Below are 20472 nucleotides of genomic sequence, written 5' to 3' on the forward strand. Positions count from 1 at the left end.
ATAGGTGATTTTTGCTCTATCCACATATAGCTATTTGTATATTAGTGTGATTTTGTGACTAACCTCATTTCACACCCTTATGTACACTCAATAAAATCTCTTAGGAATGCTGCTCTGAATGGATAACTATAATCTAAAATTTCACAGCACACATTGAGTTGATTTGTGATATTAAAACCATGTTTCGTTTTCCTCTTTTACTTTAGGTCTTGGGAGCTGATGACAATGACATGGGTGATGGCTGCTCGCAGAAGCTGGCCACAGCTAACATCCTTCGCTTCTTGCTGCTGGTCCTGATTCCGTGCATCTGCGCGCTCCTTGTCCTGCTGGTGATCCTGCTATCCTTTATTGGTGGGTGATACCATTATTAAAGAAAAATTAAGTCAAAATTAAAGTTAGCATGATTTATAAGAGTGATTCTACTTAGCACTAAGATCACCTAATGTATCGAAACAATAAAAAAATTATCTGTGGATTATCTTAGGCAAATCTGCGGTTTCAGTCACTGTAGTCACTTTACTGGTAATTATTATTTATACTAATTAGGGGATTAATTAGTACAAACCAATGAAGGAGTGATTGCTAGGTTACAGGCACTTTGAGAGTCCCTGAAGCTCAAGGACTGTGAGTTAGTTCTTTCTTCAGTGCTCGCCTTTGAGAGGAGAAGACGAGGATGAGACGAGGCTGCCTGTGTTGGAGATAGGGCAGCAGACAAGGCTTTGCAGGGAGGTAACATGGTAACATTTGTAATTAAGTCAATAAAAATTCAGGTTAGAAAGCAATAGTTCTGGGGTCACTTAGGCAGAGAAAATAGCAAGTGCAAAAATAAAATCCCATGAAAGATGGTGGTGAACTTATGAAAACTGGGTGAAAATTTAGCAGGAGCATGAAATGCAGCTAGATTGACAAAGTCTGAATGACACAGGAGCTTGCAGATCTTGCTAAGGAGTTTAGGCTTTAGCATCTAGATCATCTGTTGTTAAGCCCTGCTGTTCCACGGAACCAAGGTTCTAAGGAAGATTGCACCAATGTTTGCTTTGACTTTCATTTCTAAAATTAGAACTTAAACATACACTGTAGATTTTACATTCTAAGTTTTAACCAAGCAGTGGCCAGCAACCAATTTATATGTGCTGACAGGTTAAATCACTTGTGTTTGCATTTTGCTTTCTTTAATTGAATTATACCCTTTGAAAGGTGAACTGTTGGGAAAAAACAAACTATCACCATTGGTAGCTACCTAATGATACAAATTGGGATTATTTGAATGCATACAATCAGATAAAATAGGGAAATAAATGGCAGAGTGATGCTGATCTAATTCCACTACTAATGTTTATGAATTTTTATTTCATAAAAACTACCTATTATTTTCTCTTTGATGGGTTTATTTTCTCATTTATTGAATGTATAAGACATTAATGTCAGTGAAATAAAGCTCCTATTTATTTGTAGATATTAGAATCTTATATGATATTTATATGAAAATAATACGGTTGAGCTTTGGTATCCATGGAGAAGTGGTTCCAAGACCTCCCTTGGACACCAAAACCCATGAATGCTCAAGTCCCTTGTGTAAAATGGTGTTAATATGTGTGTGTGCATGTGTTTGTGTATTTATATGTATGTGTATATGTATATATGTATACATGCATATATGTATATACATATGTGTATATATATTATTTATTTATTTATTGTACTGGGGATTGAATCCAAATGTGCTTTTCCACTGAGCTATATCCCCAGCCCTTTTCTATTTTTTATTTTAAAACAGTCTCACTAAGTTACTTACGGTCTCACTAAGTTGCTGAGATTGGTCTCAAACTTGTGATCCTCTTGCTGAGACTGGTCTCAAACTTGTGATCCTCCTGCTTCGGTCTCCTGAGGTATGGGGATTACAGGTGTGTGCCATGGAGCCTGGCTGGTGCAATATTTTCACATAACCTAAGTACCTCCTCCTGTATACTGTAAATCAACTCCTCACCTCCAGATTACTTATAATACCTAATAAAATGTGAAAGGCACTTACATAGTTATTATGCTATATTATTAAAAGAATTTGTAAAAGTTTGTGTGTGTTCAGTGCAGATGCAGTTTTCCCCTCAGTATTTTCCACTGATGATTGTTTGAATCTGAGGATGCAAAACCCATGGACATGGAGGGCAGACTGTATTTATTTGCTGCAAAACTGCTTGGAAATCACTGCCATGGGTGCTGAGTAACAATTGGAGGAACTTTCCAAGAGGAGAAATCTGATCATATTTGCATCGCAAAAGGTGGTAGAATTGGATACAAAGAAACGAAGGCAGAGAGACCCCTGGGGTCTCTAGCTATGATCTAAGTAAAGCATGATGAGAGTTTGAAATAAGGATCTGGTGGGCTAAAAACAACAGAAATAAAAATTTCTTGGGTTTAGGAGTGAGGCAAAGGGAAAAGTCAAAGTTGACATCTAGATTTCTGGCATGGGTAGTGTTAGGAAAAATTTTAAAAATGCAAAAATGCATCACCAGATGTTAGGGGCAGTTGTGGCTCCCCGATAGCTCCCAGAAAAACGCTCCGCAGACACGAGATCTCACACAAGGGACTTTATTTATGCAGTCCGCTCAGGGAGAAAAGAAAGGGCGAAAGAGAAAGATGGCATGTGGCTTCTCCCAGATATTGGAATTTGATGGGCTGGGAGGAACCAATCATGGTGGAGAATTCTTGCAGACTGACTGATGGACCAATAACATGTTAGGACTTAACGTGGGAGGCAGAAAGATGACGGCAGCTAAAGCTGGAAATTCCTTTAACGGAAGAGGCGGACAGAACTCAGACTGACAGGTGATGGGGAGGCCGGAAATTCCTGTAATGGAAGAGGCGGGCAGAGCGCAGATTGACAAGTGGTTGGGAGGCGGAAAATTCCCTTAACGGGAGAGAAGGGTGGCTTTATACCTTACAGGTAGCCAGGTTGATTTTGGTGCCATCTGTGAGTGTAGGAAGTAAAGGTGGAGGAATTTGATACAGGTATATGGAGGACATGCTGGAGGTTTGGTTGGTACTTAAAGACATCGTAGGACAAGCAAATACAGTGAAATCATAGTGTAAGTGCATTTATCCTGAATAAATTCAACAGGACAGGCTAGGCTAAGAAATGGAGGATACAAGCGCTCCAACATGTCACCTTCTTAAGGGAATTCAAAGAGAAAGTGTGACTACGTGTTTGGCTTATGTCTCGACTTTGGAATTTAGTTCCCACCCCACTGTTAGAAGTCTGAAGCTAGAGGCATTCAGAAAGGAAACTGAGATGGGACCCCCGGCTGCAGTGAAGAATGTGGGAGTCTCAGTGGTAGTGGAAGCTGCAAGAGTCTGAACTGTGGAGAGAAAAGCCATTGGTTAAAAGCTGAGGGCAAAGCTCTGGAGAATGCCAGTACTTCACGGGTAAACAAAGAGAGGAGAGAGCAAGAGATAAAGGAAGAATGGTCAGGGAAGAAGGGAACCTGGGAGTGGTGGTTTTCATAGAAGCCAATTAGGTGACTAAGTAGGAGGACAGAAAATGTGCCTCAGCCCAGGAAGCCTACAGGTTGTCTAGCAAGCGTCTGTGGCCTCTCCATCTGTGGTGCCAAGTGTCTGCTCTCAGGCTAATGGCACGTTTGTAATCTCTGGGAAGATGTATCTGGTAGGAGTTTCCTCAGACATACCACTGTCCTTTTTAAATATTGGATTTTCACAATACTACATTCAGTCACTCACACACTTTGAAGAATATTTTCTTTCATTCTCATGTCTCATGCTAAAAAACTTTAGGACATTTTTACGTGCTTTAGTGTCTAGAAGTTTCTGAACAGAGGGCAGAGGAGGCATGCTACTAAACCAGTGGTTTAGGTGGGTTGTTTTTACTTGCTAAATTTTTAAAATTATAATCTTTTAAAATATTATTTACATTTTACACAATTCAACCATTTGAAGTATACAGTTCAGTGGTTTCTAGTATATTCACAGTCCAATGTAGAACATTTTCATCACCTTTTAAAGAAACTCCACTTTCCTTACCTCCTGATCCGAGCATTAACAGTCACTAACCTCTTTTCTGTCTCTGTAGATTTTCTTTTCTAGATGTTTCCTATGACCATATACGGTCTTTTTGTGACTGGTTTCGTTTACTTCATGTAATGTTTTTAAGGTTCATGTAAGTTGAAGTGTGTATCAATACTCCATTTCTTTTGATGGCGGAATAATATTCCATTGTATGGATGTAATGCCTTTTATTTTTTTATCCATTCCTCAATTGATGTACATCTGGGTTATTTTCATTTTCTGCCTTTTATGAGTTATCCATTATCCTGCTATGAATATTCATGTAGTTTCTGTGTGGACATACATTTTCATTTTTCTGGAATATATATGCAGAATGGAATTTCATATTGCTTATGTCTGGGATTAAAGAGACTACTAATTTGTAACCATTCCTAAAGGTTATTTCGTCTATACTTAGGTAAAGTTTAGAAAGTAGGATGCATCTTTAAGGCATTCTTTTTATAAATTCTGTACCAAAAGATTTGATATAGCCATATTGCAGTAATCTCTCTCCAAAGAAACATTTCCTATTTTATAACCAAGATGTTTATTGTTATATTGAACAATATGACATTTTATATTTATGTTTTAAAAAACCTCATTAAATTCTTCTTACTTTAAAAAAGTATTCTGTTTGGTTTGAGTTTATAACTCTCTGCTTTGTCAAAGCTTCATAGTTATTGCTGGGCACATGAGGGATGCTAAGGGATTCCGAGATGCCAGTTGTGTACAAACAGCAGGAGTGCCTGCTTCAAAAAGGCAAAGAGATAATGATGAGAGGAATATTGATTAGGAAAAGATGACAGGAGCCTTACAAACAGATGGACTTTGTATCTTCAATTCATCTGTTTTGGCTTGTCCCAGGCATAAAATCAAGATGGTAAAGATTTCTCAAGATGAGAGTTGAGAATTTTGAATAATTAATATTGCAGCAGGGTCTAGAAGACAGAAGCAGCACATTGTTTCTGACCACAACCCCTAAACTAGAACTACAAAAGCTTGGTTTAGTTTCATATTACTAAACTGGACAGAAATTTGAGTTGTCTGTATGATTCCAAAGATTTGACCTCTAAAATAAGAAATTCAGGTTTTTGAAAGGAGTTGAAAGGGAAGTAGAAAAAGAAAGTTCACTATACGTAGGGTCTTATTTTCTTGGTGACTGTGTAATGCTGATGGGACAGATGACACAGAAGGAATGTATGGCTTGGCATTAGAAGGTGTAGGTTTATGCTCTTCTTCATTTACTGACGTGACTTCATGTGACTTCAGGTAAGAGACTTCACCTTCTCTTTGAGTTGGGAAATCTTTCTTATTTCACAAAATTCTTGAGAAAGTCGAATGAAATATTTGTGAGAATATATTTATCAATTATGATGTTCATTCTGAAGGTAAAGAATTTGTTTTTATCTGCCTATGAATAATTATTTTTAGATAATTCTTTTAATAGTTTTATTATAGTCAAATAACAATTGATTAATATACGTCTGACTCATTTTAACTCTATCTATAAAAATTAAAATTTTGTGCTATGATTCATTGTTGTATTCACCATGTAATCCATAACCACTAACCCCACAGTCAGTATATTTGAATTGCTGTAAAGTAGCTAGGAAGAAATAAAACTGACTGACTTTTGGATTTGCAATGTGATAGCAAGTTTCACATGATTTATGTTTAGACCTGAGACTGACTTTCAGAGACCAATTATTTCTTATAAGAGCTAAGCCTGAAGCAGTTTGAATTCCTGTCATCTGACTATACACGTCAGCTTATGCCATGGAGAGTTTTATCAGAGACGGAACTGGTGCATACCCTGAATTTTATGTGTTGAATATAAAATATATATTATAACACAATAATGTATTGTGAATAAATATAGCCTATAAATAAATGGTAAAATGCATACATATTTATTATCATGTGACATTTAATGTCAAATCATTTTGATATAAAGAGAAACATTTAAAAAAAATAAAGTGGTAACTATTAGTTGATGCTGCTCATTCCTTTAATGAACTTTTATTGAGTGCCTCTTCTGTGCAACACAGTGGGCTTGGGCATTGGACACAGCATTCAATAAAGCTTGACTGCAGGGACTACACTGTTCCCCAAGGGAGGAAGGCATCAAGCCTGATTACACTGCTATGTGGGAAGAGGCAACGCGCTAAGAGAGCTTATGGCTGAGGACTGAACCAGGGCTGAGTGAGGGAAGGCTCCTGGAGGAAATGACACTTTATTTTTTTAATTCATTTTTTTGGTTTATTTTATTAGGACATTATAGTTACACATAATGGTGGGATTTGTTGTTACATATTAGTACATGCGCACAATATAACAATATAATCTGTCCAACGTCATTCTGTAGTGGGAAGTGGCCCTTTAGGCATGAAATTCACAAGGAGGATGTTGGAGTAAGGGCGTGGTTGGGGGATTTATTTATTTGTTTATTGATTTATTATAAAATTCTTGAGGTATGATTAACATACAAAAACTATTTAATCAAGCAGTTTTATCTCTAGAGATAAGTATTCATCTGTGAAAACTTCACCATAATCCATGCCATGAACGTACTCATCACGTACAAGTTTTCTCCCATACTCTTTATTTATTAATTTATTAATTTCTTGTGATATATGAACACTTAGCATAAGACCTAACCTCTTAGCTGATTTTCAAGTAGACAACACGACACGATGTTGCTAACTGTAGGCACTCGGCTATCAGCAGTCCCCTGGGACTCACTAATCCTGCGTAGCTGGAATTTCATACTCTTTGGCCAATAAAAACTCCCCAGTCACTCTCTCCTCAGTCCCTGGAAAACTCCATTCTGGTCTCTGCTTCAATGACTGACTGTTTTAGATTCTTCATATGTGGTATTGTGTAGTGTTTGTTCTGTGGTCTGGCTTATTTCATAAGTGAAATAATGTCATCAAGTTTCCTCAATGTTGTCACGAATGTCAGAGTTTTTGTCTTTTTTTTTTTTAAGACTGAATGATATTCCATTGTGTGTGTTTACCACATTTTTAAAATCCATTCATATGTTGGTGGACATTATGTTCTATGTCTAGGCTGTTGTCAGTAAAACTGTGACAAATGCATGCCTATAGACATGAGACATGAGACCCTGATTTCAGTTTCTTTGATTATATACCTGAATGTGTAATTGATGGATCATATGCTAATCCTACTTTTAATTTTTTGAAAAACTATCCTGTTTTCCATAGTGACCATACCAATTTACACCCCCATCAATAGTATACAAGATTCATTTTTCTTCATTCTCACCAACATTTGTAATCCTTTTTTTATATAATAGTCATTCTAACAGGTGTGATGTTTTATCATGATTTTGACTTGTGTTTCTCTGATAATTAGAGATGTTGAGTATCTTTTTATGTACTTCGTGATCATTTTTATGTCTTATTTGGAAAAATGTCTATTTTTTATTTATTTTTTAAAAATTGGGTTGTTTGATTGCTATTGAGTTTGAAGTTCCTCATATATTTGGGGCAGTAACTGCATATCATACTTAGGCTTAGGAATATTATCTCTTAGCTTTTCTCTTAGCTTTTTTAGGAATATACAGTGGCTTAGGAATATTATCTTTTAGCTTTTCTATTTTGGTTGTTGTTTCTGTTGGTGTGCATAAATGTTCTAGTTTGATATACTCCCACTCATTTATTTTTGCTTTTGTTGTCTGTGTTTTGGGGGTCGTATCTAAAAAACTATTGTCAATATTATTAGGAATAAACTTAACCAAGTGGGTAAAAGACTTGTACACTGGAAACTATGAAACACTGATGAAAGATATTAAAACAGAAGCAAATAAATGAAAAGACGTTCTATGGGTTTTTTTTTTATTGGAATAATTAATGCTGTCAAAATGTCAATACTACCCAAAGTGATTGACAAATTAAAAGATGCAATACCTAGTCAAATACCAGTGGCATGCTTCACAGTAATAGAAAAACCAATCCTAAAATTCATAAGGAACCACACACAACAGACCACACATAGGCAAAGTAGTTTTGAGCAAGAAGAACAAAGCTGGAGGTATTCTGCTTCCTAATTTCAAAATATATTACAAAGGTACAGTAATCAAGACACAATAGCACTGGCATTAATAACAGAAAGACAGATTAATGGAACAGAATAGAGGGCTCATAAATAAGCCCCCTTCATATCTACTGTCACTTGAACTTCAACAGGGAATTTCAGAGTGCCAAGAATATACAATGGAGTTGGTTAATCTCTCAAAAAGATGGTGTTGTGAAAACTGGCTATGTACATGCAAAAGAATAAAACTGAATTCTTATCATACATTATATACAAAAATCAGGTCAAACTGAATTGAGGACAAGAACCAGCACCTGAAACCATAAAATTCCTAGAAGAAAACAGAATAAAAGGCTTTTGATGTTGACCTTGGCAATGATTCATGGTTGGGCTTTTTTGGTGTTTTTAGATACCAGGGACTGAACCCGGGGGTGCTTAACCACTGAGTCACATCCCCAACCATTTTTTATTTTGAGATAGGGCCTTGCTAAGTTGCTGAGGTTGGCTTTGAACTTGTGATCCTCCTGCTTCAGTCTCCTGAGCCACTGGGATCATAGGCATGTGCCACCATGCCTGATTGGTTGGGACTTTTAAAAGGTGTCTTTGGCAACTGCGTGGAGAATAAACTAAGTGGGTGAAGTATGTGGCAGGAATTCCTACAAATATATGGGATATGATCTGAATTGACGTTTTTCAAAAGAAAATCTTATTCATCTCAGTTCAATTTCACCAAGGCTGTGTTCCAAAAGTTTCATTAGAATGTTCCTTTTCCTCCCCTCCCCTTTCTTTCTGTTGAAGACTTGGTTTCAAAGTCTCATCACTTATTCACATCTAAGATAAATTTTCTTTGTTCTTTCCATGAGCTTAAGAAGAATGGAATAAGGTTGCCTTTCTAGTTTTCTTACTACTATAAAAGATCCATGTGTGGCTTATTAATTTTGAATTTTTGTCATGAAATGAAGAAATATTTTAGTGGTGTAGAGAGTATGAAAAATATGATAAAGAGTCCATTTTTTTCTTGAACTCAACAGAAAGATTCCTCTTAAAAAACTATTTTCATCCCCCAAAATGTTAGATAATCTGGAGATCATTGAACCTAAATAGTTTTTCTCTTAGTAGATTCCTTAACAGCTTATGGTTTTACAAGAATTTGAAATTATAGAAATCTTAACTTCTTAACTTGTTACGTTTTATTTTGGATATCATTTTAAAATTGAAAACCTTTCAGGTCCTTACTTACTCACACCAGAATATATGATACTCTGTGATCTTTCATGACCTTTTATTCCATGTACTTATTCAACTTTTAAATTCTTCTAATTACTCTGGCTTTTTGGTGCAGATTCATCAACATAGGAGAGTATTTCTTATTAAACTCCTGAGCTGCAGTTACATATTGTGTTTCAGGTCTTCTGAAATACTTATCTAAAGCTTTGTCTACAAAGCATGGTCCGTGGACCAGCAGCATCAGCATTACCTGGGAGATTGCGTGAGATGCAGAATCCAGACTCTCAGGCCCCACTCCAGACCCGATGAACTGTGGTCAGTGAGATCCCTACCAGATTCCTAAGCGGACTCTATCCTCCTCCCACTGCAATCTCATCATACTCCCTTTGTTTTTTTATACCACTAAACCTTCTCACCAAAGCTACCCATGACTTTTTGTCCAGTATACTACATTTGAAACCAATATGTATTTGAACAAGGCTGACATGAAGAAGCTATGCTTTCTCTCTGTTGACGTCCATTTTAGATGAGCATGTTCTTTGTCGCTTGGCACCAGCGATGCTTCCTTCTCTCCAGGTGTGCTATCCAACTAGCTTGCTCCATGTTGATCACTCCTTGCTTTTTAAATTGCTCTTAAACTTTGCCTTCATTTCCTCCCTTTTGGTGTTCTATCTCTCTGGCTGCTTGTTCTTGGTTTCCTAAAGTTCATCTTTCTTTGCCCACCCTTAACAATGTCAGGGTGTCTGTCCTAAGCTCTTTCCTCTCTTAATACCCATTCTGCTCTTGGCAATGCCATCTATTCCCATCACTTCATTCATCATTCATAAATTCAACAAATACTTATTGATTCCTGCCCTGTGCCAGGCAGTCTGCTGTGTGCTTGAAACACAGACATGCATAAAACATATTTCTACCCGGTGTCTATGTGCTACCATATGAACAGTGTGTGTTTCAGGAGCACACTGGGGGCAGGCAGCTTTATGGGGGAGTCTAATGAGGCATTCTGGAGGAAATCTTTAGATTGCTCCATATTTAGACTTCTGTCCCCTTAAATGTTTCATAGGCATTTATAATCAATGAATATATAACATTAAGAACAAAAGTGAGCATTTACAGATCTAGTTTTTCATTCCCTATGGTCTATTGTATCAGGATTATACAGGCCCTGCTGTATAATAATAACAGAAAACCAGTGGTTTAAAAGGAGTAAATGTTAATTTCTCACTTGTGCTACAGATCCTTTGCAAAGTGGCAGGGGTATGTGCTGCTTTACGTCCTTCAGGGACCAAATTGATGGATCAGCCCCCACCCTGAACCTTTGCAGCTATTGTGCCAAATAAGCTCCGAAGGGTCTTGCATCAGGGATTAATGCCTCTGTCTAAAAGTAACAAGTTTTGCTTATGATCTTGAATCTGTTGCAAGGCCCCAACCAAGAGGCCAGAGTACAAACCCAGCTTGTGCTCAACAAGAAGGGGAGAAAATTGAAATGTCTACTAATTAGTTCTACGCTACTGATGTACAACATTTATCACAGATGGGAGTACCTTGTTTTACCCATTCAAACCAGAAATCCTGAAAGGTCTTTTGATTCTTCCCCTCATGTCCCTATGTTTTTTGCATCTGAAAGATCTCTCCCAATGCTCTTTGCCCTCACTGCCTTTTCCTGGTGCAAGGCCCTTCTCTTTTCTCACTGGGACTAGTACAGCAGGCTTCTGTCTTTTGAACTTGACCCCTTCAATCCTTACCCAACTGCCACAGAGATCTAATAATGCTTTACCCCACTTAAGACTTCTCAAAAGTGCTTTGTGCAAGATAAATACCAAACCTTTAACAGACCCATCTTTCAGATCTAGCTTCTACTACCTCTCCAGCTTTTTCTCTATCCCTATGGGATAGCCATGTTTAATTATTTGCCGATAGGATTTTATATATCTTTTGCCCTTTGTTCTATCTAAAAAATGTTCCACTCCCTATTTTTTCTCCCTCCTTTTCCCCACAAATACTTTGCTCAAACCTTGAAAGTGTGTAATCATTTTACAAGATTCATAGCAAGGATAATGTCCCTTAAGAAAGCTTTCCCAAACTCCTCAAATGGAATGATGACTACTTCTGTACTTTTTACTACCAGATTGTCATATATCATTCTCAAAGCATCCACAGCATGGCTTGTGTTTTTTAGATGACATGCCTTCCTCTCTCAACTAATGTACACACATCTTGATAGTTAGCATCTTTTACTGAATTTTGCATTCTCAACAGAGAGCAAGTATGCAGTTCCTGGCACATAGACAATGCAAAGTAAATGTGGGACACATGGCTAAGATACAAATATAAGGAACTAATTTTAAAACCATATCATAGGAAGATAAATTCTTCCAGCATATAGTAGTTGATTTTTTAAAAAACTGTATCCTTTGTTCCAGAGTAAGAAGTGTGTTTCAGTGTATATTTATGTGTTATGTTCCAACTCAGTTCTTGAGCAAGTTAATTACCCTTCATAACTTTCAGATGCTTTCTCTCTATAACTCTGTGAAGAGGCATTAATTATATTAACTGTTTCATAGGATGATTGGAAGGTCAATGCAGTTGATGCCCTATAGAGAAGGTGCTTGGCAGCCTGTATAAGTTACCTTTTTGCTGCTGTAACAGATTACCACAAACTTGGTAGTTTAAAATACAGATTTATCATCTTATAGTTTTTAAGGTTAAAGTCTAAAAGGGATTTCACTGGGTGAATATTAATGTGTTCCTTTTAGAGGTTTTAGGGAACAGTCCATTTCCTTGCTTGTTCTAGTTTCTAGAGGTTTCCTGCATTCCTTGGTTTGTTACTTTTCATCTTCAAAACAATGTTCCATTGAGTCTTTCTCACACTTCATGAGTCTGATACATACTCCCCCTTCTCCCTCTTCTGCTTATACAGACCCTTGTGATTACTTTGGGCTTAGATCAATAATCCAGGATAATTTCCCCATCTCAAGAACCTTAATTTAATTGCATCTACAATATTCCTTTTGCCATGTAAGCTATATAAAATAGCATATTCATGGGTCCTGGGAATTAGGACGTGGACATTTCTGGGGAAACATATTTCTGCCTACTGTAGTGCCCAATATTCATTGTAAGGGTTTGTTATAGTTTAGCTATTTGACTTTAAATTGTTTTTGTTAGCGCTGAAACACTCTTGAGCCATATAATATTGATACAATTGGCCTTCTACTAATAACTTGGCATAAAAGAGACATAGTTATTTTACTCTAAAAGTGGGTTAAATGATTCACTTTTGAAAATTAGCCATTTTGTGATATAGGGATGCACTTATAATAAAAGGATATTAGTATTTATTTAAGAGTACTTTAGCAGCCCTAAGGAAGACAATTTTACTAGTATTACTATCTTTATGTAGTAATGACTCACAGTTATTAAGAAATTACTATGTGCCCAGGTGTTTATGTAGTGTATTGAATACATATATATTTTATAGTTGTACATAGATATAGATATATAGATAGAGCTAGCCCCAGGAGGGAAATTTATTTATTTGTTTGTTTGTTTATTTATTTATTTACTTATTTTATTTCATGGCAGTTGAGAGTTTGCCTAAAGTTTCAGGATTAGTATATGGTAGAGATGGAATTTAAATCTAGGTGATCAGGTGACAGAACTGGCACTCTTAACCACAGTGCCATAAAAATAGGAATGTAGAAAAGGATGTGGAATGAATGAACTCTTTATTCTGGGATAATAGATCTCACCATTTTTACATAGCTTATCATGGATGCAGGTTGATAGTGTTTAGTTTTATTTAATTTTAATTTCTGTGTTTTTTAAAAATGCATAATAGATGATCAATTATGTTAGGAGTTGGTCAGTGTCCGGAGATGCTTAAAAACAAGTTTCTCAGGGAGTTCAGGTTTTTATTTTTAATTGAGTTCAGGCTGTTGAAGACATGTCCCTTAGGTTCGTATTTTTCCTGTTTCCCTCCCAAATACATTTTAAGAACATTAGCTATGGCAACTGTCATATATTATCTTTTCATCAATCCTGCCAAAATGCTTTGATACATAGAGTTTATGAGCAAGGAAACTACCTTTTCTTTTTAAAAAAGTTGTTAGGCAAGTCAGTGTTTTCTAAAAAATTCAGTGTTTGAAAGAACTTAAGGTAAACAAATGTTATTAACACTTTCACCACTGTGGTTAGGTTAAAAAAATGAAGGGAAGATTACTCATCAGGCCAATTATTACAAGAACAGCTGTTGAAATATTTCATATGATAAGGAACTCATCTTAGAATTACGCAGGGTATAAACATGAGGAACGGGCATTTGTTAAAAGTACAGAGACAGAGTTGGATGCCTACTCAGGTTTAGCATAAGTCATTGTGATTGCTTTATGTTTTCATGAGAGCCATCTTAGCAGAAATGTCACATTATGTAAGAAGTCTCTTTATGCTAAAATAAGTAAGGAAGAGAGCAAATGAAAAATGGAAGAAAATGAAATTGTATGGAATTGATTAGTAAATTTTTCTGAGTGAATGAAATATACTTTATTTAGTAACCAAGTCTATCACATGCATTTATTTGATCTAAGATAAGTTCTAAGTCATTTGAAAAAATCAAAATCAAGTGATTTCTTCATATTACCCTCTCCATTAGCTTTTACTCACAATAATGGAGTTTGAAGAGTGTCACCTGCATCACATGGTCAGGACTTAGCTTTTGTGCCCAGTGTTTTATTTAGAATCCTTTGGCAGATGAAATTGTTGACCATAGTTAGCTAGAAAACAGCTGCTTTTCTATTTTGATTTGGAGTTAATGTTTTCCAAGGGTCAAGCACATGTAGAGAAATTTTTTCCATAGACAGATATTAATATTTTATTTATATTTCTTTTGCTTTTAATGGTCCATGGGACTACTTAGAAAAGTGAGAGCCAATTAAAGCATTCACTGCGACTGTTTTTAGGGGAAAAAATAATCTCCCTTGGATATTTATGAATGGGTGAATATCACATTCATTTATTTTTGTTGATATGCTCAGCTACAGTGCTATATTATAGAAATATAATCTGCTGTCTATTTTGACTGAGTTAAAAATACTTGAGCTCCTTCAAAGTTTTGAAACATTTCTTCCTAAAGACAAAGCTAAGTAATTCTCAATAATCTTAGGTGTGGGTGTTTATTTTGTTGATTCATAGGTGGATACTTTGAGAAAGTGACCAGTTGCTAATCTTAGTTTAATGAGTATTTTTTATTTCAGATCATTATATTTTATATCTTCTGGTCAAAAATGAAAATGATTTACTTTCTCCTTTACTTGTGCCATCATGAGAGTTTTTTTCCCCTTGTTTTTCCATGGTATATGTCTTGGCAAATATCCAAGTCCGATTTTTTTCACTTTTATTTTAAGGATAGCTCCCTGAAATTTAATGCAAACTATGAGGAACTATAAGGCTGAAAACAAGCAGCCATTGTTGGTCCTTTGGTGGCAGAAGCAGTATGGACACAGGCGAGTGTGTGTCCTGGGTCACAGTAGCATACAGTCATTGGTGGGATTGAGAACCTGAGAAAGCAGGAAGGAAGCACTTTGAGTTACCATGTTTCATCTGTGGTGCATTCCAGATGAGGGAGAATTGCCCTAAATTCTTGGGCACCAGGTAAACCTAGATGGGAGACTGTCTCTAAACCTGAAGTTCTCAATAAAACCATAGTTTCCATACAGGATAGTGTGACTTGACATGGAATAGAACCTCTACTGGTGGTCCTCATGAAGGCAGAAGGAAGTTGCAGAGGCCACCATCTTGCTCTTTGTATTTGCTTGGGTAGAGGATACATGGGAAGGTAGCTCTAGTATTTTCTTTTTTAATTATGTTTTTATTAGTGCATCATAATTAAACCTAATAGTGAGGTTCATGATGATATATGAGTATATGCATATAACTAACTTATTCCATTGCTTTCCCCAGTACTTCCCCTTTCCCTCCCCTCCTCTCTCCCCTGGTCTCCCTCCTATACTCTACTGTTCTTCCTCTTGTTTATTTGTTTAAATTGATACATTAGAATTCTACATAAAAGTGGAATATCATTATGATATATTTATACATGCCCATAACATAATGTGGTCAGTTTCATTTCCTAGTACTTCCCCTTTCCCTCCCTTCTTCCTTCTTCCAGGATCTCCTTCCTTTACTGTTCTCCCTTCTCTCTTTGTGAGAGTGCTTTAAAAAAAAATTTTTTTTTCTCTCTAGCTTCCATTTTTGAGAGAAAACATTTGACCCTTGACTTTGATAGTCTAACTTATTTCACTTAGCATGATATTCTCTAGTTTTCATCCACTGGTCAGCAAATGCTATAATTCCATTCTTCTTTATGGCTGAGTAGAAACTACATTGTGTATGTGTATCACTTTTTCTTTATTCACTCATCAGTTGATGGGTACCTGGGATGATTCCATAATGGCTATTGTGAATTGCATGGCTTTGACTATTTTAGAATAAATACTTCTAGTAGTGCTTTTAAATATCTTTTCTCCCCTGCAGGAACACTAAAAAAGACCTATGTTAAATCAAATGGAAGTGAACCTATGGTTACTGATGGTGAAGTCCAAGTGCCTGATGTCATTCTTATAATACAATTTATAATGAGAGCACAATGGTACCTACTGTACATCCCAACCAACACATTCCAGTGTGGACTACAGATGCTTCTCTTCCTGGGGATCAAATTCACAGGAATGCAAGTAAGTCGGAAGGTGTTGAATGTTAAGTGACCTTTAATGTTTGTGAAACCCTCAGGTAGTTTTTGTGGCAGTGGATTCTCTGAATTTGTTTATGCATTGGTCTCACAGGTGAAATTCCATTCATCTTGTAAGTCTCCTCAGTCCCCTGTTCTTAACCATGAAATGCCTGCTAGCAGCTCAGCTGTGCATATAGACTGAGTAGGAATCAAAAATGTATTAATGCCATTCAGAATTTCTGAGATAAATTTATGTGACTTGTCCCAATCTAAAAGTGGGAGCTTCTATTTTAAAGTTACTTACTTTGAGATGATTAGGTTAGTAAATAAGCAACTTATTTTGTTGTTGGTTCCTTGCTGAGGGATCCCCATTCCATGGCTCAGTGGGAGCTGTTTCCCCACTTGTTTTTGAGGTGTCCATGTGTTCTTTTTATCTTGCTTCCCCTTTCTCCTTCCTCTTTTATTGACTGTTAAATTTATTTTACATAATGGTGACTGACAATCACACCTTGCAAAAATAGCATGTGCTTGAGGACAGAGGGAGGGATTTGTTAGCTATTTGAAAGAGAGAAAAGACAGTGTGGACCCAGGCCAGCGAGATGGTACAGAACTCTTACTCTGGAATGTGACTCTATTCCTGACTAGACCTCAGGTCTTTAGTAAAGTCAGTGTTTCAATTTCTAGAATACTTGAAGGGAGTGGATTTGTGTGGAAAGTGCTAAAAAGCTTCAGTTCTGATTCAGTCAGAGTTGATAAAAATAATAGGACCTTTTCCACAGTTGGTGTGCCTCTTTTTTTTTTTTTTTTTTACTTTCTAAAACAAGGTTATGTGATTGGAAAGTACACCAGTCTGCTCATTCATGATCATTTTCTTTCCTCTCTCTTTCATAAATATCCACAGAGGGATATCACAATTTAAGTCTGGGACAGAGTATTTATTTTTACTCTGAATCAGGAATAAAAGGATTAACTTGTCTTTTTGCTATCACAGTCCATGTGTGCCAATGTTTGAGGAAAAGCAGAATTATTCTATTTCTCCAGCTCACACAAAAACAACAACAACAAACCAGACTGTTTGAATTCCACTGTTTTACAGAGCACCTATACATATAAGTATTTCTTATGCTTATTGTTCACCAGTGATTCATATGGAGACATGTTCATTCAGTATATTGCAAACCAGCATTATGCCAAGTGAAATTTATTTTTCTCATGAGTTTAATTTTGAGAGTTTATATTTTGTTCATGTCTTAGGCACTTCATTATTCTTAAGGACAGTGTTTTCTACCAGAAGTGCTGAAGTAATTTAAATAAAAACAGTCTAGTTAGTGTGGCCGCAATTACAGCAGTTGCTATTTTCTTTTACTAAGTGGATTTGTCTGTAGTTTGAAAACTCAAATAAGGTTGACAAACCTTATTTACTCTGCACATTCCCTGCAGAGTAAAGAACATATGGCAGTTGTTACTCAGTCTGGAAGTTAGATAGAAGTCTGTTTGACTCATTTTCTCTTCCTATGGCTAGAACATTGCTTGAGAATAGGAGCATAATTTGACGTGTAGAGGAAATCCAGGTGAAATTGGAACAATTAAATGGAGAGAGAAAGGCTGAAACATTTGAATATGCATCATTCTATGTTGTTAATGCACTTGGCAGCATTGAGTTTTACTGCCTGTCCATGTAAACTCTCAGTGTATTGTCTATATTAACTAAAAGTACTTACTGCAAGGAATTTAAGAACATTTAATACATTTCAGAAATAGTGCCAGGCTGTGATTATATATATAACTTTTGACGGTTTTCAAGATGTGTTTGAATATTTTCTTTGTGATCTTTATTACTGGTGAGATTCACAAGACAGATAATATCATATAACATTTTTTAAGGTATAGAATTAAGTTGACACATCCAATATCATTTGCTTAGTAACTGATGGACATGTAATTGGGTTTTAGACCTCAGGACTCCAAGATGTCCTGCTTCCTCATTTAGTTTTATTGCTTTCTTTGCAGTAGTCAGAGCATTAGTGAATATGTTTTGAGCTCTAAAAGAGAATAGATAGAAAAAGTATCTGTCATTTTTCTCTGTAGAGCCAGTGCTTAATAAAAATTAGTTGAGCAAATGAATAAATGCACTTTGAATCTTAATATATGATCTATGAATTTTGTTAGTGATGCTTGAGCATACATTTGCCACTTGAGATTTATGTAGTCAATTTTACTTGAATTATTACTTAATGTCTTGCTTTTGTATTAATACCTAGCAGAGTATTTGTTTTCATTTTGCTCTCCTTTATGTGGTATTCTCCAATTAAGATATTTTACATTCCTGGCATATGTAAAAGCTATTTAAGTCTATATTAGCCTAAAAAATACCAAGTCAGACATCCTGTTCTACCTAGGTTTCTTGGGTAGGAAACCAGGAAATAGTTCTACTATAAGACATTTCCTCTTGGGGTCCTTAATATTATGCCAAAGCATAAATACTGCAGTTTATAAACTTTTAACTGGAGTATCCACCATATTACACAGTGTAGCACAGCTGGGCTTTTGTGATTATGAAACAGACTTTATGTGACATCTGTTACTTGGAGTTTTGGAAACCTCAGGTTAATGTGGACAAACAAAAGGCCCACAGTCAACTAACTGTCTTCCTTCTTCCTTCCTTCCTTCCTTCCTTCCTTCCTTCCTTCCTTCCTTCCTTCCTTCCTTCCTGATGATGCATGTTTATTCTATACCCTGTCACCACAGATCTCACACACCCAGCCATGACTAGGCTGAGAGTGCCATGTGGCTATGAGCAACTGGAGGAAAAGCTCACTGCTCACTTTTCCTGGCCACTCTGGCAGAAAGCACCACCTCATGGGACCTACTCAGAGGCAGTGAGGCCACAGTCCCATCCTCAGGCCGCAGGGATATCTCTAAAGAATGGTTTCCATTTGGAGCTTCCAAAATCCTGGGCATCTCTGGGAGCCAAACCTGGTTCCAAAAAGTCATTCTGAGTGCTGCTGTGCCAATCTCAAACACTTGGAGCTAGTGTTAAGCAGCTTGGGAACTGAAGAGCAGTCCTCAGGATAGACCACAGTGCAGTCTAGGCACCCTGGGGCTCCAGGGACTAGGATCCTTTCTGTGGAGTTTATATTCAACTTGGACCTCCCTGGTCAGCTTCATTAAACCTTTGAACTGTCTTTGTAGCTTCACCTTCCTGTAGCTAAGTTTGGTTCTGCGGAGTGGGATGCAGGCACAGGGATCAAGCCCACTCTTCTTCACATCACCCTTTGCTTTCTTGGACTTGCACTCTGCCCCAGAAGTGGCTTTCTTGCCCATGGGGCGATGGATGCCAGAGGCCCCAGCTTCGTACTGTGGGGGCCTCTCCAGCTCCTTCCCCTCAGCCTCTTTCTGCTGCTTATGCCTCTTCTGACTCCTGACACCCATGTCTTCCATCAGGTCAGCCATCTCTTCATCCTCATCTTTAGTGGTGTCCTCTTCTCCACCTTGTCACCACCTTCCTCCTCCTGTGTTATCAGCTGGCCATCAGCACTCACCTTGAAGCCATGGTCCTTCTTCTTGCTGTGGCCAGGCCCAGGCTGTGTGGCAAGGACTGCTGGACTAGCTTGGGATCCAGGAAGCAGAGGGGATCATCCTCACCCCCCTTCTTGAGCCATACTGGGTTCCTTTGTCATGCCAGCACTCTGAGACCCATCCTCTCTCCTCCTCATTGATGTCCCCATCTTCCAAGTGAGCCAAAATTTCCTCAAGGCTGTTTGTTGCCTTTGCCTCAGGCAGACTCCTTCTCTTCTTCTTCCATGGAAGCCTGACTCAGGGCATAGTGCCTCTTGGCCAGGATCTCAGTTTTATGGATGTTTATCAGGGCTTGGTGATATTATTCATGCAGCAGCCCCTTCACCAACTGGAGTACAGACTTGTGGATCAACTTGTTGAGTAGGTTCTGAAGCTTCATGTGTAAGTACTGATGCTTGCCATCGAAAGTTTCCCAATAGTTTCCATCAACAACTGTACTTGCTTGGCCAGGTGCACCACCTCCAAGAGGTTCGAAGCCCAGGATAGACTTGACCAGGTCACAGGTATGGGAGGTCAGCAGTAGGACACATGGTCTCTAGCAGCTGCTCCACTGTGTTGGTCCACATTATCCCTTTAAGTTCCAAAAGAAGGAGGACCAGGGCCAGTTAACTTTCTTGCTGTGTTTCAGCGAGGGATTTTTCTAGGTTTCATTCTGTTTCTGGGTTTTAACTTTTACCTTTTTCTTCATATACATTTTATAAATGCTTGAACATATGTTGAGCTTTAAGAAAAGGGAAAATCTCTTTGAGCAACCAAAAGATTTTGGGTCACACAGCAAAATAACCTACATACTCTGATCAAGAATTAGTGACAAGAGAGTAGAT

General features: G+C 37.3%; 1 protein-coding gene across 1 annotated transcript in view; it reads left to right on the forward strand.

Annotated features, from left to right (window-relative positions):
• The window catches only part of Corin (corin, serine peptidase), a 283207-nt gene that overhangs the window by 37875 nt on the left and 224860 nt on the right, over window positions 1-20472 (forward strand). Inside the window, 3 exon segments of the mRNA XM_047567531.1 lie at window positions 207-351; window positions 15874-15957; window positions 15960-16073. Coding sequence (XP_047423487.1) covers window positions 207-351; window positions 15874-15957; window positions 15960-16073 — 343 coding nt within the window.

The sequence above is a fragment of the Sciurus carolinensis genome, chromosome 10, assembly GCF_902686445.1.
Source record: "Sciurus carolinensis chromosome 10, mSciCar1.2, whole genome shotgun sequence".
Classification (NCBI taxonomy): Eukaryota; Metazoa; Chordata; class Mammalia; order Rodentia; family Sciuridae; genus Sciurus; species Sciurus carolinensis.